The sequence below is a fragment of the Pteropus medius genome, unplaced genomic scaffold (genome assembly GCF_902729225.1).
Source record: "Pteropus medius unplaced genomic scaffold, Ma_sr-lr_union100, whole genome shotgun sequence".
Classification (NCBI taxonomy): Eukaryota; Metazoa; Chordata; class Mammalia; order Chiroptera; family Pteropodidae; genus Pteropus; species Pteropus medius.
Window position 1 is genome coordinate 4,114,698 of NW_024354886.1, and position 17,158 is coordinate 4,131,855.

Sequence of the window (17,158 nt, forward strand, 5' to 3'; positions counted from 1 at the left end):
ATAACTTCTGGGAAGGTAAAGTCCAGAATAGAACAAACTCTGTGAAATTGAAGGAGTGGGAGAGAAATTGGTTTCTGAGGTTATGTGTAAAGCCAGAAGCACACACACACGCAAAGGTATAGGCTTTAGAATAGGGAGCAAATACAAACCAGCTTATATAAACAATTATAGAGATTTTTATTAAAAGTGTGGAGAACTGAAGCACGCTAGGAGAATGAGGGAAAACAGATGAAAAAGGGGAGAAATAGTCAATTCTGGGAACTTTGTCCAGTGAGCTTGACATCAATTCTGGAAAAATTCTGATGAGTTCTTAAACAGATGGTTAGTAAGCTCTTAGAGAAGCCATAATCACTCAGAGTCAGAATAGGTATGAATGATTCATGCTAAGCTAAACTTATTTCCTTTTTGATGATTCTGCCGTAGCCCATTTTAGCACAGCTCTCTGTTCCTTTCAGTGTTTTCTCTCTTGTCCAGACATTTCCCATAAACTGCACCTCATTTATTCCTTGATTAGGCAAATATTTGAGCATTTACTAAATGTTGGACACTGTGGAAGACGCAGGGGATACATCAAGGGAAACCCAAACAGGGTCTTACCCTTATAGAGTTTACTTTCTAGTGGAAAGTAATTTCCCTAACCTGGGACTTTTTGTCAGCCATCAGCTAGCTCTCTCCCGTCTTTCCTAAACCACATGTGGTTTTCCTGAGCTTGCAGAATCCTCAGACTCCAGGGCTTCAGTGTGTGCCGCAACTCTTCTATTGTTCTCAAGTAGAGAGTAGGAAGAAAATTGGTTGCAATTTTCCTTGGCCAACAGGCGCTGTCCTCTTTTTGAATATGCCCAGCATGTTATCATTCGGGTTCCATGTAACAGATATCTAAATTTCAAATTTGGCGAACTTACATTTCCAGCCTCACATTCCACTTCATCCCTTCAGTCATCGCCAGTTCCAGGCCCTGTCCATAAATTTCCAAGTCTGTGTCTTTTTGCTCAATCAATTTTCTCATTCAAGAATGCCTGACATCTCCTTCTCCACCTATAGAAGTCTTACATGTTTCCCAAGACCCAGCTCAAAAGCTGCCTCCTCCCTGACTGGCCCTAGTTACTTACTTTGCTCAATAGTCCCTCCCAAATCTCCATGCTTGACTTGTGCAGTACTATTGTACCTTCATCTTCCTTTCTCAGTCAATAAATTACTTGTCCATGTTCCCCACTAGAGTCTAACATTTTTTAGGGTACGAGTCTTCAGAGCTTCCACCCTGTCCGGCAACAGAGCTTTTACAATGTTCTGTTGTAAAAGGCAAACTAAGGCCTGAGCCAAGAAAGGTTGAAATAATTGAAAAAAGATCAACAGAATAACACTTTGTTAAAATTACATACAATTCAAATTTCAGGGGCCATAAATAAAGCTTTGTTGGATTACAGACAGTCTCCACTTTCCATGACTGCTTTTGAGCTCCAGCGGCAGAGTTGAGTAGTTGAAAAAGAGATGTTGTGGCCCACAAGCCCCAGACAAACTTTGCTACCCCCCTGCTTTACAACAAGGGTTTCATGATTGAATCACTGGGTTGGGACACCAAGATTCTGAGTACATATCCCCTCCAAGTTTCCATTTCTTCGTACAGCGGATAAGAACTATCTTGCCTTTAAGGTGCCATAAACATCAAACGGGATAATACACTTAGGAAAGTATAAAAGCATCCTATAAAGACAACTGTTTATCATGTACTGAAAAGATGATAAAGTGGTAAAATGAGAAAGTTTTTATTCTCCCCCTGCCTTCCTTTATAGTCTGCACTTAAACTTGAAATTTTAAGAGAAAATTCACTTTTAAAGTTTCCACTTCTTCAGTAACGACGGGGTCACAGGTTTCCTCCTTTCAGTCTTTCTTCTGTGTTGCTCCCACTTCCTTTTCTTTCTCGTAATTTCTCCCCTCATTTTCTTTACATGGTATCTCAATTGGCCCTCTCGCTAACGTAGCATAGAAACTGGGACACGCCTGATTAATCCATTTTACAGATCAGGAAACTAAGGCCAATACCAGTTTGCGGCAGAGCTCTGACTCCGCAAGCAGGGAACCCTCAGCTGCGCTCTTCGCCTTTCCCAAGGGGCAACCGCTCGGCAAATAGAACAAACCTGACCCTGTCAGTCTTCCAAGCCAGGTTCTCAAACACCTCTCTAGCATTCACATTCGGCGTTCTTCCCTGCCCCTTTGGCACCCATTCTTTACCGCCCTCCCCTTCTCGGGAGCAGGTGGTAGGCTCCGCGCTCAACGCGCAGGCGCACGCCGTCGTGGGGCGGGGGCGGGGCGGGGCGGGGCGGGAACTGGGGGGCGGGGTGTGCGCGGGCTTGGTTTTGGGCCGCGGCGGGAGCGGGAGTCACCGCCACTCGAGTGCGCAGGCGCCTGGCGGTTACCGGTCTCGCCATGGAGCGGAAAGGTGAGCGGTGGAGCGGCCTTCGCCACGAGGGGCAACGGCCGCCGGGGCGAGGCCCGGGTCATTGCCCGGAGCTTCGCCGAACCGCCGCAGTCCGGTCCCCGGGCGTGCGGCGCCTCTGCACTGAGGTGGCGCCGCCCCTCAACCCCCGCCTCTGGGCTGCTGGTCCGCGCCCCTCAGCCCGGGCGTCCTTCCGCGCTGGCAGTCATCACCCCTTGTTCCCCGCCAGGCCGTCCAGCGCTTTGGGGCCACTACAGGGCTCCGCCCTCGGTGGGCGAGGCAGACCGCCCGCCGGCCCCCCGACCCGACCCCAGCCCCCTCCGTCGCACCCCGCCTGGGCACTGCTCTGTGCCCCGTGGGCCGCCAGACCCCTGGCCGGCAGCCTTGCCGAAGCCTCGGCGCTCACCTCGGAGCTGCGTCTCAGGCAGGCCCGGCACCCGGGCCTCGCGTCCCTGCTAGGTCTCCACCCTCACCTTGGTCGCCTCCTTTCCTCCACATTCGCCCTTCATCCATCCCTCTCTCCTGCAGTGCTTGCGCTCCAGGCCCGAAAGAAAAGGACCAAGGCCAAGAAGGACAAAGCCCAAAGGAAGTGAGTCTTGAACCCCAACATCCTATTCTTTGGATTTCCTCCCGCACCTCTTCTCTGGTTTCACGTCTTGAACGTGCACCGGGTTTGGGCACCCTGCGGCCCCAGCCACATGGCTTCTCGGTGGCCTTGGAGGGTCGCTCTCCATGAACCATGTGGAAGGCAGCGTCTGTTGCTGAAGGCCAGGCCTGGGTTTAAGCCGCAGGTCTGCTGTAAAGGACTATTGGAGGAGGACCAGAGGCCCTCCGGTCATTACCTCCCCAACTCCAGAGAGGAGGCACAAGCTCCCCTAGTTTGGGCCTCCCAACGGAGCTGGTGGATCATTATCAGCCTCCCCATGAACTCTGGTCTCTTTTTCATACCTCCTTCCCAGCGTCTTATCTCCTACGTCTGTCTGCACGGTAGGCCTTTAGGGAATTCTTGAATGAATTTGCCGTATTTTGGTCTGCCAGCTACATGCTCCCTTTTTTTAGAGGAGGGCATGGAGCTAGCTATACGCAGGGTAGGTCAACTTCCTGCGGAGCCTGCAGTGTGCATTCAGAGCACTGTATACAGAGCCTGTTTCTCTTACTGCTTCGCTTTTTAAATCTCAAGTCCTCACACTGAAAGCAGATACCTTCTGGAGTGGGCATCACAATAGTGACGGGAAAGTTCTTTAGCCGACAGTGTTGGTTTTTCTGGTTTGATATATTGAGTGCCGCATGTCCGGTTTTACCAGCAGGATGCATAACCATGGTTTAGCGCTATTGTGGGAAACACAAAAGTTGGACACGGCTTAATAGAAACGCCCAGTAGAGGGCTTCTGCAAGTGAATCTTACTCTAAAGAATTTTTATCTTGGACTGTTTAATTGCAAAGGGACTTGAAAATTGTCTTTTAGACAATTTGTGTTCAGAAGTGCATTATTTTCTTGACACTTTTCCATTTATTTGATGTTATGTAGAGTCGTATATCATCTAATTTGTGAGCTGATGAAATGCGTTTCAGAGGCTTTCCTAGGTTACCTTTCTGAATGACAATACTAGATAGGGATGTATGGTGTTTTTGTGCCTCCTTAATGTTTGGGGAGAGCACATAATGACTTCTGTCCATAGAGCTAAAAAAGTGGTAGGTTGACCTAACCTCTTGCTCCATTTCTATCAGCTGTCTTATGAAATTTTTTATTTTGTAAAGTGCTTGGTAACATTTAATTGTGAGTTTAATATATGTTGTGTGTGTGGGGGGGGGTTGCTTCTTGATTATCCATGTATAGATTATTTGAAAACCAGTTTTTAATCCCAGATTGGTTTAATGGAAACAGCAAGGAGCTAACCTGGTTTTAGTATGCAGTGCGAATTTAAATGTTACTCATTTTCTTTTTGTGCGTTAGTTTTGTTGTTCCCTATGGAGCTGATGTGAATATGTTATAAAATGGTTTTTGCCGATGTAAGGAGGTGGTGATTTTATTATTTAGAAGTCATTTGTCTTGGTGTCTCCACATGGAAATTGATATCAGCCAGAATTGACCTCTGATTTGGAGGCGGGTATAATATAGGTGATCATATACTTTAAACACAGATATTCATTACTTTGGATTATCTATTTAGACCATATGCTTATTTCTAAAGCTGAATATATGTACTTTGCATTATCTGTTACTTCTCCATTCACTACTGTAAATAACCTAGAATTGTGTTCTTAATTATTGCATTCTTGCACAAAAGCAAGTGAATAGTCCAGATAATCTAGCGCTTATTTTGCTGAATATTTCACCTTGGGCAGCTTTAACTCCTGCAAATATATGTGAATGAACCAACCCCATTTACTTGTTTTGTCTTCAGTTAACATCAATTTTCTTGATAATTTTACCTTTTCTTTTGTTTCTCCACCCTCCTCTTAAGTATCTGAAATGTCTAATTAATTAACTTAGTTAGAGTATTGTGTCACAAGTTCAGGCCCCACCTGAGTCAAGTTCCATGACTTCTGACTTCAGTCATTTTGCAAAGGTGAGCTGTTAATTACCAGATTAGTCAGGCAGCAGCAGAAGAAGCATGCCATAGAGTTTGGTGAGAATTAGGTTTGAATTTTAATTTTGTCACTTTTTAGCAGTCTAACCTTGGATAACTTAGTTAAGGAAACAGTCTAATATGTTCTTATGTCTGGTAGCACAGTCATAATGAAAACTGATCAGGACCTGAAGTTACAAAAACCAAGCATTTAAATGAAAAATTTTAGAAACTTTTGAAAGTAGAACAGTAGTTAGCATTCTGGTGCGGTAGTCATGGTGTGGTACCAGGTAGAAAGGATTTTCAATCCCCTGATTTTGTAGATCTTAAAACTAGAACCTACAAACATGAAATAATATGCCAATGGAGCTGGAGCTGGTTGTAGCAGGGTCAAAACTGGAATCCAGGGCTCCTGTCTTCCAGCTCAGTGCTCTTTAGGATGTTTCCTTTGGGTCCTTTCACTGTTGAAAGATTTTACTTTAGGGATTTTTAGTTGTCTTATTTGAATTCTTTCCCCTTTTCACTTCTTCAGACACTGTATTCTTAGTAACCTTAATTTGTTGGTGATAATCTGTATTTTACTTTACAGAGAAGGAAATTGAGATTTGTCACATTGCCCCCCTATAAAATTGTAAAGTTGGGATTCCAACTGAGGTCTGACATACCCCAAAGCCCTGGGTACTAACCACTGCTGTCTCCAAGTGATAATTCCTTCTGATGTGTCTGAGAACAAATAAGGTACAAGCTGAGTGAACTGAGGCTTCTGAATAAGGAACCTCAGGATGCCTGGGTGTTTAGGTACCCTTTCGTGGCCCACTGGCTCTGTATCTAAAAGGGCACAATGCTCTATCTCCCTTTGAGCATTTTTCAACATGTGTATACCTATAGCCATGCCTTTATCTGTTTGTCATAAGCTTTTATAATTTAACATATTATATGTCTGCTTTTGAAATTGTTTCTATGGAACATAATTCCGGAATAAATTTCATGTCTAATAATTTTATTACTTAGCTTAGGAAGTTAATTTGGACAGAAATTTTTCACTTTATTTGCAGTTAAATGAACTGTATGGGGTTAGTATAAATTTCGCAGTAAAATTATTTAAGCTGGAGAAGTGCTTTTGCTCATTCTAGTACACACTGATCTATGGAGTCAAAAGGAAGATGGTTTTATTTCTCAAATTTCCAAAAGTGTGATTGTTACGTTGAATATTTAGAAAAGAAAATACTTTAAAATTTCCAACATTTTTATCCAGTAGAGAGTACATAAATTTGAAACAATTTTAAAAATTAAATGGTATTGGATATTTTTTACAGTAACGATATATCTTGGTTCTTTGTCAGTTCCATATAGTGGAGCCTTACTATTTTTTTTAAGTTCTGTTTTCTTCACTAAGTCTTAGAAATGGTTCCATATTAGGACAAAGAGAGTAGCTTCATCTACTATTCCATTAAATGAATGTATCATAATTTATTTGAGTTCCTATTAATAAGCAAGTATACTTCTTAGGACAAAAATTGAATCATTGGGTACACTTTTCCCAGTTAACATCATGAATATTTTTCATAGTATTAAATATTACACATTGTTTTAAGTGTTCCATTGTAGGCTGTTCCCAGTTTTTCACAATTCACAGTTAACGATGAGTAATCTTTTGTATAAACAGTGCTCACTCACAACAGTGATTATTTCCTTAGGATAAGTTCTTGGAAGTGATATTGCTGGTGTGTGCATTTTAAATATTTTTAATTCATGTTATCAAAGTTTTTCTTAAGAAAGAGTTAACCAGTTTAACTCCATTCATTAAACAAATAGTTTTTGAACATCTACCATGTCCCAGGTAGTTTTCCATCCTTGTGACACATCAGTGAAAAAATATATATTCCTATCCTTGGGAACTTGATTGTAATGGGGCGAGACAGAGAATAAGGAATAGACACAATAAGTTAATTACATGATATGGTGGGTGATAAGGTAGAAAAGAGAGTAAGGTAAGGGGATGTTAAGAATTTGGGGGCTGAGGATACGGTTTTAAATAAGGTGAGTGAGGCCACATTGAGAAGGTGACACTTGAAGGAGATTAATAAAGAATTGCTCCAGTATTGGGGGTAGGAATACTCTTTCATCTCTTGCTTCACCGGCAGAACTAGGCATTATTATTTTAAAAAGCTTCCTAAATCCAGTGATTTATAAGTTACCTTGTTTTAATTTAGTTTATTATCAACAAGATTGACCATTTGGGGTTATATAAATATATATATATTTTCTTTGACCTGCACCTATTTTTTGCCCATTTTTTATATTAGATTATTGATCATTTTCTTGATCTTAAGAGCTATTTAGAATATACATTTTTTCATATGGCACATTTGTATTTCTCAGCTTGTTAGCCTTTCAAGTTTCATTTATAGTGTTTTTGATATAAATTGACTTTTTCTAAATGTAGCTAATCTTTCTTTTACTTTGCTTTTTAGGAATTTCCTTTACCTTTGAAATCTTCAGTTAAACTGTCGTATCTTTAAAAAACTTGCATTTTTAATTTTGTGTGATTCCATTAAAGTACAGACTTGCAAAATTGCATTTTGCAACTTTGAAGTGAGTAACTTGTTGACAAGCTGAAATGGTGGGTGCTTAGGAACTCCCTTTTTTTAAAATGAAGGAAAGATAGTCTCGTCAACTAGAATTCATTTTCACTATATTTTTTAGCCTTGGTGGAATAACTACAGCAGTTCCCCACCCCGTTTAGGTAGACTTTTGCCCCATACTTCCCAAGTCCTTTCTAATGCTAGTTTGGGGACTAAGTTCATTTTTATATTGGCTAAAGTATTATTTTAATACTTCTTTCATTGTAATAATTAATTCCAAGCAAGTAAGAAAATTCAGATCGCCAAGAGTTGGGTTTTTAATTTTCCTTTCCAGGTACAAAGCAAATAATGGTTAGCTAAGGAGAAATAGATTTCTAGATGTATTTGTAAACTTAGTTTTTTAATTGAATTTAAGATGCTATTCATTTTCAAAGACATCATTTTATGTATCACTGAGAAAAAATACTATCAATTAAACTGATACACCATTCCCTATAAGATGTGTCTTGATTTCAGGGACGTAAAATGGTGAGAGACATAATCATGTTTGAATTTGTGAAATGCAATAATTCCGATAATGTATAGAATTAGTAAAACTATTGTCCTTTTTAAAGTTTTATTGGTGAAGATTTCAAATATATGTAAAATGAGAGAAAATGGCAAAATAGACTTTCATGTATTCATCTCAACTTCAACAATTATTAGCTGTGACTAATGTTTTACCTATATCTTTTCCCATTCTTCCTATTTTAGAGCAAATCTCAGACATATCATTTTATAAATACTCTTAATTTTTAAAAACATAGCTACAGTATCATCACACACCTAAAATTTTTAAAAACAAATCCTTAATAGCGAATACCAATCTGTTCAATTTTTCCCATTAATTAGTTTGTTTGAATCAGGATTCATAAGGTTCTTACATTGCCATTGTTGGAAAAATCTCTCTAGTCTTTTTTATCTATAAGTTCTCCGTGGTTTTGTTTTTGTTAGACTACTTCGTAGGTGGTGGTGTACACTTCTTCAGAAAGTACCTAATGTCTGGTTGACTAGATCCATTATTTTATTTAGGATTGCAAAATGGTAATCTTTTCTTTAATAATTGTAATACTTCCATAAAGAGAAATTTCACCTCATCTCTTTGGTTACCTAGAGAGCTAATATATATGAAAGACAAGATAAATACTTGATACTTTCCAGTTTTCAAAACAATGAGTTGGATTCCTACCATCCTCCAAAATGACCAGTAGAGATTGATTTGAACATATTTGTGGTTCAGTCCAGTGTGGTTGGTTTTTGGCATACAGCTTTATGGAGTTATAATTTACATACCATAGAATTCAGCTGTTTAAAGTGTACAGTTTAGTGATTTGTAATATGTTCACAGAGTTGTGCAACCATTAACAAGATCTAATAAGTTTGAAACATTTCCGTCACCCCGAAAAGAAACCCTGTACCCATTAGCAGTCATTCATTCCCCTTAACGCTACCCTACCTTCAACCCTAGGCAACCACTAATCTACTCTATAGGTTTGCCTAGTCTGAGTATTTCATATAAATGGAATCATACAAAATGTGGTCTTTTTTGACTCACTTCTGTTACTTTGCATAATGTTTTCAATATCCATGCATTTTGTAGCATGTATAATTGTTATTTTTATTGTCTCATCTTTGGCCAGTCGGAGTACCTTAATGATGGCCCCTAAGTCCATTTGACTCGATTTGAGGCATCTTTGATAGTTTTTTACATTTGGTATGACAGTTTGTCCAAACATATCTTGTATATTTTTGCCCCAGACCAGGAAATAGCCCTTTCTCTAAGAAGCCTTTAAGTGAGAAAAGGCATTTGAGATCACAATCTGGGCACTTAAATTGCTTATTCCTACTGAGTTAGTCATTGTTACTAGGGCTTTTCTGTGATTAGAGCTAGGAAATAAGTTTTTTCTTTTCAAAAAAAAAAAAATCATGAGTTCATGTTATACTTAAAAATCAAATTAAATAACCCAAAGACCTTTCTTCTTTGATGTTATATCTTTATCTCCTTTCTCCCACACTGAAAACCAACATGATTACTCATTTTTTACCCTCACATTATATAAATACAAAATAGCCTCAGTGATGATGCCAGCACTACCACCAATATGATTACTGAAAAAGTTAATGGCTTTTTATTGTTGTTCTTAGAGTATATTTCACTGTAGTTATAGAGTCAAATTACTGAGAAAGGTACATGGCCTTGTTCCTTGCTGTGTGATTATGTTACCACCTGGTTACAGAGATTCATTTGTTTCATTTCGCTTTCATTTTATATCATCTTTGGCCTTCTAGAAAAGATTCCTAACCTTGCAGAATTTGGGTCATCTGTGTTCTTAGTTTCAAAGGAAAATGTCTGTAATTTGTGATCGTGTTGATTTATTTTTAGAATATGGCTTATGAAGCATAATATAAGTAAACCAAAAGAGAATGGTGATTATTAGAATGCGTGGAGTGGGACTCCTTTATATCTAAAAAAAAAAAGACTTCTAGCTCTTGCTGGTTGTCCAGTGAGAAGATGAGTCCAGTGCTACCAGGTCTTCAGATTTTTTGAGAGATTCTCCAGATTGTTTAGCGTTCACAACTACTTAAAATTTTTTTTTAATCCATTGTAAACAAAAGTTAGGGGCGAGATCTGGCATTACAGCCTGCAATCTGTAATTTCTGCTATAGAGTCTTCACGGTGAGGATTAGGCATTAATAGGCTTAATACTGTCTCAAGCACCCTCTCGTAAAGTCACAGTAAGCACAGTTGAGGAAGAACCCTGTGGTCCTTGTGCCTCCTACAGAAGGATTAACTTTGGGAATTTAAAAAAGACCATGAGAGATCAGCTATGAAGACCAGAGAATCCAGTTTTTCGACTGCTTTGACAAATGATTTCAGAAAGTTATCAGAAACCACAAAATAAGTTTAAATATACTTTGTTCATTTTCAGAGACACAGAGTAACACTGAATACAAAAGTCAAGTTTCAGGAGCTAGATAAATAAAAATCATGTTCATTTTGTACCATGACATGCCTTTAGTTGTGCAGATGAAGATTAAGGCCAAATATCATTCATTGCTATTGGGTAATAAAATTTTAGGTGGTATAAATGCCTTGAGCATTACTGATAGGTATTTTAGAATAATGTATTAAGAAGTTTGAGTATTTTAACTACTGTATAAGAATTGTCACCAATAGTGAACAAACATCAATGCCATAAAGTTTGGAGATGGTACCATGAGTCATGTTGGTGATCTTTATATGTCGGCGGTCTTTTTGGCACCAGAGACCAGTTTCATGGAATACAATTTTTCCACAGACCGGGGTGGGCTGGAGATGGTTTCTGAATGATTCAAGCACAATACATTTATTGTGCACTTTATTTCTATTATTATTACATTGTAACATATAATGAAATAATTACGCAACTCACCAAGATGCAGAATCAATGGGAGCCCTGAGCTTGTTTTCCTGCAACTAGATGGTCCCATCTGGGGGTGATGGGAGATAGTGACATCCAAAGCGTGTTGCTTATGTCCAGTCTACTCTGAAATCTTGTTTTGGTTGCTGTCACTGCAGAAAACCCTGCTTCACAAAGATAGGATGTTGGAAATGGACACAGGCTTTTCAGTGCTTTCGTGGAAATCTCAGGATATTCTGCCCTGGCTTTAATCCAGAACGTGTGGAGATGTGAAGTTGTCTCAAACATACTTTTAGGGCCACCGTCATTTGCGATCTCAAGCAGTTGATCCTTTCTAGCACTATTCACCTGGCTTATTCACAAATGGATCACAGATCCATTCCTTCCTAGTTCCAGGGGTCTTTTGTGATTGGGAAGTAATGCTCAAACTCTTTTGAAAGCTGAGATAGGTGATCATGCACCACCTGGAAGAAAGAAGGTCCTGGCTCAGTCTCTTTCAAAATCTCTGCTAATGTTTGAAACACGTCAAAAATCCCAATGTTCACTCATCGCTCCCATAATTCCAGTTTGGCTTTAAATACAGCCATTTTATCTGCCCACTTGAACAGAGTTGTCATTCTCCCTGAAGTGACAGATTGAGTTGATTAAGCAGGTTGAATAGGTCACACGAGTAAACAAGTTTTGCAACCTATTCTGTGTCACTGAAATGTGCTGCCAGTGGTGACTGTTCTCCTAAACAATCTTAAGCGGCTCTCATAAATCAGAAACTCTGGCCAGTGTGATGTACCTTTGGAAAGCCATCTCACTTCTGTGTATAAGAGGAGACGTGTGTGCTCTGTGTCCATCTCACAGCTGTGTGAACAGATGTGAGTTAAGGGCATGTACTTTAATGTGATTGAGAATTTTAATCACATCCTGTTAAATGTTAAGTTCAGGTGACATTTTTCAGCTAGCCAGAATTTCTCTATGGATGACACAGTGTGTAGACCCACATTCAGAAGTGACCTCCTTGATCTGAGTAGTGAAACCAGGAAGCTATCTGGTCATGGCAGCCACTCTGTCCATGCATATACTGACACAAAATGACCAATTCAGTTTTCCCGATACATAATTCAAAGACTTGAATAGTTCTGCAGCTGTGGTGTTGATTGGCAACAAAAGTGCACAAAACATATCGTCATGCACATCCTCCTGAAAAATATATCGTACAAAAACAAGCATTGTTGCATTGTTGTCAACATTAGTAGACTCGTCAGCCTGGATTGCGTATCACAGTGACTCATTAATCCAAATAGTTGTGCCTCAATGTCCTCTGCTATTTCATCAATTCATCTAGTTATGATACTAGCCGAAAAAGGAACACGTGCCACCTTTTGAACAGTAGCCTCTCCTAAAAGTTCACAACAGACATCCTTAGCAGCAGGCAGGATCAACTCTTCACCAATAGTTAAGGGCTTCTTAGCTTTAGCAATGCGGTTAGCCACTAAGAATGACGCTCTCAGTGCAGACACATTTGATGAAGTGGTAGCCTTCAATAATTGCTTCTGTTCTTTGTGTTCACATTTTTGTCTTTTGAAAAACTCCAAAGGCTTGTCTTTTAATGCAGGATGCTTGATCTCCATGTGGTGAAGTAGATTTTAAGATTTCATGGCTTCATTGGATAGCTGGTTGCCACATATTATGCAGAGCAGGCTTGAAGAATCTGAATCACCTATTGGAATGTACCCGTAATTTAAGAAGGACTCTTGGTATTTTCTTTTAAATGCAGCTTGCTTTTTATTGGCAGTCTTAGCATCTTCTGCTGTCTTATCATTGGGTCTTTCCCCCTTTTCAAAGAAGCCCTTCAGCGACTTTTTTTTTACTCATTTTGGCAAAGGTTAGCTTGTGGGCCTACCAAAACCATGACTGAGACAAGTGCGCAGTATGGGAAAGAGGTGCGGATAGAAGTGGTAAATAAAATAATGGGCAGGCCATGGCACAGACTGGAATAAATGTCGCATTCTGGCTTAAAGCCTGCCACCAGATGCAGCTGTACAATTGAAGTACATCAACTCACTTGCCACTATAAAGCTTGCCAGCAGATGCAGCTTAATTGTCACTTGCCACTCACCAACAGGGTTTTGATATGAGTCTGCAAGCAATTGGTTTATTATGGTCTCTGTGCAGTCAAACCTCACTGAGGCTAACGTTAATCTGTATTTGCAGCTGCTCACCAGTGCTAGCATCACCGCCTCAGCTTCACCTCAGATCATCAGGCATTAGCTTCTCATACGGAGCACACAATCTAGATCCCTCGCATGCACAGTTCATAATAGGGTTAGCGCCCCTGTGAGAGTTTAATGTTTGATGATCTGAGGTAGAGCTGAGGCGGTGATGCTAGCACTGGGGAGCAGCCGTAAATACAGATGAAACTTTGCTCACTCACCTACCACTCACCTCCTGCTGTGCGACTGGGTTCCTAACACCGGTCAGTGGCCCAGGGGGTGCGGACCCCTGTTATATATTTAATTTATTCATTTTAAATTGTTTTGAGTAACTAGACATTTTTTAAAAGGTTTACCAGTCTTTTGGGTGTGGTTTTGTGAACTTTTGTTTCCTGAAGTAGTAGAGTAGGCTTATTTTGTAACTGATTATAAATGTAATTTATAGGCAGCTATATCTTTGCATTTACTTTGTTCTTAATCATGTTGCTGCTCTGTAAATGTTCAGCCTGTAAATGTTCTTAAATGGCCTCTCAACCAAGCAGTTTGATCAAAGATGTCAGGTTCTGTCTACACATGAGCTTGCTCCCTTGATACTCTTATACTTTTTTCTGTTCTGTAGCTACCTACGCCTTTGAGAACCTATTTAACAAGAATTGTATTTTGCATTTTTCTTTGCCAGAATTAAGACTATAATGAGATAAATAAGGTAACTCATGTTCATGTTTCTAGGTGGAAGGATAATATATTGTAGGTATATGCTCGTATGTTGTTTACCAAAAAGGGTTTGCTTTTTGAATTACACAGTCCCAGGTTCCAGTTTTCCTCTAACACCATTATTGGGTGAACTTGGACAATGTCATGCGACTTCCTTGAGTCTGAGTTTCCTATCTGTAGATGGCGAGTTTCTGTGGATGAAATTGTGTATGTCAGTACCTAGCCCAGTGCTGAGCTGGAGTAAAGTGCTTTGGTGACGACTGCCTCCCTTTCTCATGCTTTCTTACTTACATTTGACTTTTATGTGAAATTTCTTACTACTATTCATGTATCAAACTAACAGTTTTAACTCATCTCTTGGTATTTCCTATATATCCAGGTCTATTTTAGAATATAGTTGCCTAAAGATCAGGGATAGTTTATATTTAATTATTTGTACGTAACACCTGATAACCTTAGGCACTTAAATTTTAATTTTGATGTTGCCAAACTAGCTCCAGTTCAGGATTACTGAGTTGAGATTACTACTTGAATATGTATCAGAAGTTCATTTCATTTTGCAAAAGAGAAATTATCTGTCAGGAAAAATATATATGAAAAAGGTAGCGAGAAAAATTTAGCATTTATTGAAGTCCACTGTTTGTAGTTGTTGAAACGTAATATAGTATCTTACTAAATTTTTGCATGAGATCAGGTACTGTAGAAGGGATACAAAGATGACTTTAAAAAGTTCTTCCTCTTGAGGGGCTTATGATTGCTTTCAAGGAGATAAGTATACAGATATGATCTTCCAGTTTGAATTCTTTTGCTAGGGTTACTGTAACAAAGTGCTGCAAACTGGGCAGCTTAAACAACAAACATGTATTGTCTCACAGTTCTAGAGGCTGTAAGTCTTAAATGAAAGTATCAGCAAGGTTGGTTCCTTCTGAAGACTGTGAGGGAAGGACCTGTTTGAGGTCTCTCTCCTTGGCTTGGCGATGGCTGTCTTCTCCCTGTTACTGTGCAGCATCTTCCCTCTGTCTGTGTCTCAATCTGTGTCCAAATTTTCGCTTTCATATGGACACTAGTCATATTGATTAGGGGTAACCCTAATGACCTCATCTTAACTTGATTTTGTCTTTAAATTCTGTCTTCAAATAAAGCCACCTTCTGAGGTACTGGAGGCTAGGACTCCATTATATCTTTTCGGGGTGGAGAGAACACAATTTAACCCATAACACAGTCCCTAGAAGACAGTTCTCTGCATTAGAAGATCCTACAATTCTTCATTCCTCAAGGCAGAAAGGAATGAAAGACTAAGTAAGTAAGACTAAGTAAGTAAGTAAGTTTACTTACATGTAAGTAAACTCATTTCTAAGGTGCTATTTCCAGTCAGCCTTTAGTTTGTCTTTTGAAGCCAGAGCTAAATCATTTCTACCCCAAAACACAATGTCTTCAAATCATTTCTTCCTCCCGCATTTCAGTTTTATTTTGAATTATTCCAGCATCTCTCACATCTTCACTCAAATGTCACAACCCTCTTTAAAATAAGGTCAGCTCACTTTGTTCCTTTACCCTACTTAATTTTTCTTTATAGCCTTTTTCATAGCCTGACGTTATAGAACATGTATCTCTGAAAGACACAGAGGAAGGACTTTGATGGAACTTTGCTGTCCCAACTTTAGCTATTCATCAGTGGAAACTCAAGAACCAGATAGATTCAGATAAATTAGGACTGTTTTTGTCACTTCATGCTAGAATGTCAAGGTGATGATGACCAGGGACTCTTTTTGTTTGCAGTTATATTTCCAATGCCTAGAGAAAAGTACCTGACAGTACCTATAGGGCACTCAATAAAAATAAGTTGAAAAAATGAACAAATATTTGCCTGTTCCTTTTCCCTTATTTCCTACATGCAATGCTAAAATTTATGTCAGGCACTGTACTAAGCATAGGATAAACATAACCTTTATGATCCCTGTGAGGTAGAAATTTTTTCCTGCTTTCATTTTACACACTGGGCAACTGAGACACAAAGAACTTCTTGAATTAACAGTTTATTTAAAGTCACAGAGAGGTAAACTATGGAGCCATGATTAAACCTAAGTCTCCTGACACCAGAGACATTGACAGTAACTATCTCTGCAGTGTCTCCTGCATCTCTGCTTTCCAGTCGTACATTTTACCATCTCCTTGACAAAAGAATTTTTCTAGAGCACTGCTTTTGTAGGGTGATTCTGCTGCTTAAGTCTCTTGATGACTTTCTTCCACTTAAAATACTTAAATGCTTAACATTTAAATCTCTTCACCTTCTAGTTCTGTTAGGTACTGGTTGGGGAGAGGGAGATGTAATATATTTCAATTGAAGAATGATGAGTAATAGCTAAAGATGAAAGAGAGGATACATGCATAGTGTGTATCCCTTTTCTAGGCTTTTGGGATCCTGCAGTGAGCAAAATAAAGTCTGTCCTGAAATTTACATTCTGGGAGTGTGGGCAGAGGGTAGGGGAGAGCAGGCAGCCCGCTGCTATTTTATATGGCAGGGTCAGGGAAGTTCTCTGAAAAAACACCACTAATGGATCAAAAGAGGTAAAGTCAGAGAGATGAGTTTGGGGGGGGACAATGAAAAGTCAGATCATGTAGGGTCTTGTTGTAGGCAAGGATAACACCTAATATGGGTGCTTTATTGAAGATCACCAGTTTTTGTTTTGTTTTTGTTTTAAGTATAATTGAGTCTAAATTGCTTCCTGTGGAAATCTAGGCTGCTGGGATTAGGAAAGCACAGAGTGCCATCTAGTGGCTGTTTATCATAAATGTGCGTGAGCCTTCTGGAAAATGAGCAAGCTCTACAGAAGTTTGGGTTGCCAACTCAGTCATATAAATGGAAAATGTGGATGCCTGAAGAAACCTTTATGAACTATTTGAGAGTAAGTTACATACATTGTACCCCTTTACCCATAAATACTTCAGTATTCCCTTAGAATAAGGACATTCACTTATATAACTACAATATAATTATCAAAATAGACAATAGGTTTTCTCCAGATTGCTGCTGTTACTTCCTCTCATGTCAGTATTACATGCTCCTTTCTAAGACCTTTCCTTATGAAGAGCAATTAGTTTGCTGCCATTGGCCAGCTGTCAAGAACTCTCAATAAGCAAGAAGAATCTTAATTCCTTGACTTTGGATTAATTCAAGGATAGCTTTAATTTCTATGAAAAACAGAAGGAA

The 17,158-nt window shown here is 39.4% G+C and overlaps 1 protein-coding gene across 4 annotated transcripts in view; it reads left to right on the forward strand.

Annotated features, from left to right (window-relative positions):
* The first annotated feature begins 2,332 nt into the window (after positions 1-2,332).
* SRPK1 (SRSF protein kinase 1) overlaps positions 2,333-17,158 on the forward strand; it is a 60,170-nt gene continuing 45,344 nt past the window's right edge. For 3 of the 4 annotated variants that reach the window (XM_039856341.1, XM_039856343.1, XM_039856342.1), the window contains exons 1-2: positions 2,333-2,437; positions 2,963-3,023. In XM_039856341.1, the coding sequence (XP_039712275.1) occupies positions 2,425-2,437; positions 2,963-3,023 (74 nt within the window). In that variant the 5' untranslated portion in view covers positions 2,333-2,424. Of the gene's footprint in view, positions 3,024-17,158 lie in introns of all 4 variants that reach the window. The other variant, XM_039856340.1, reaches the window with a different exon arrangement.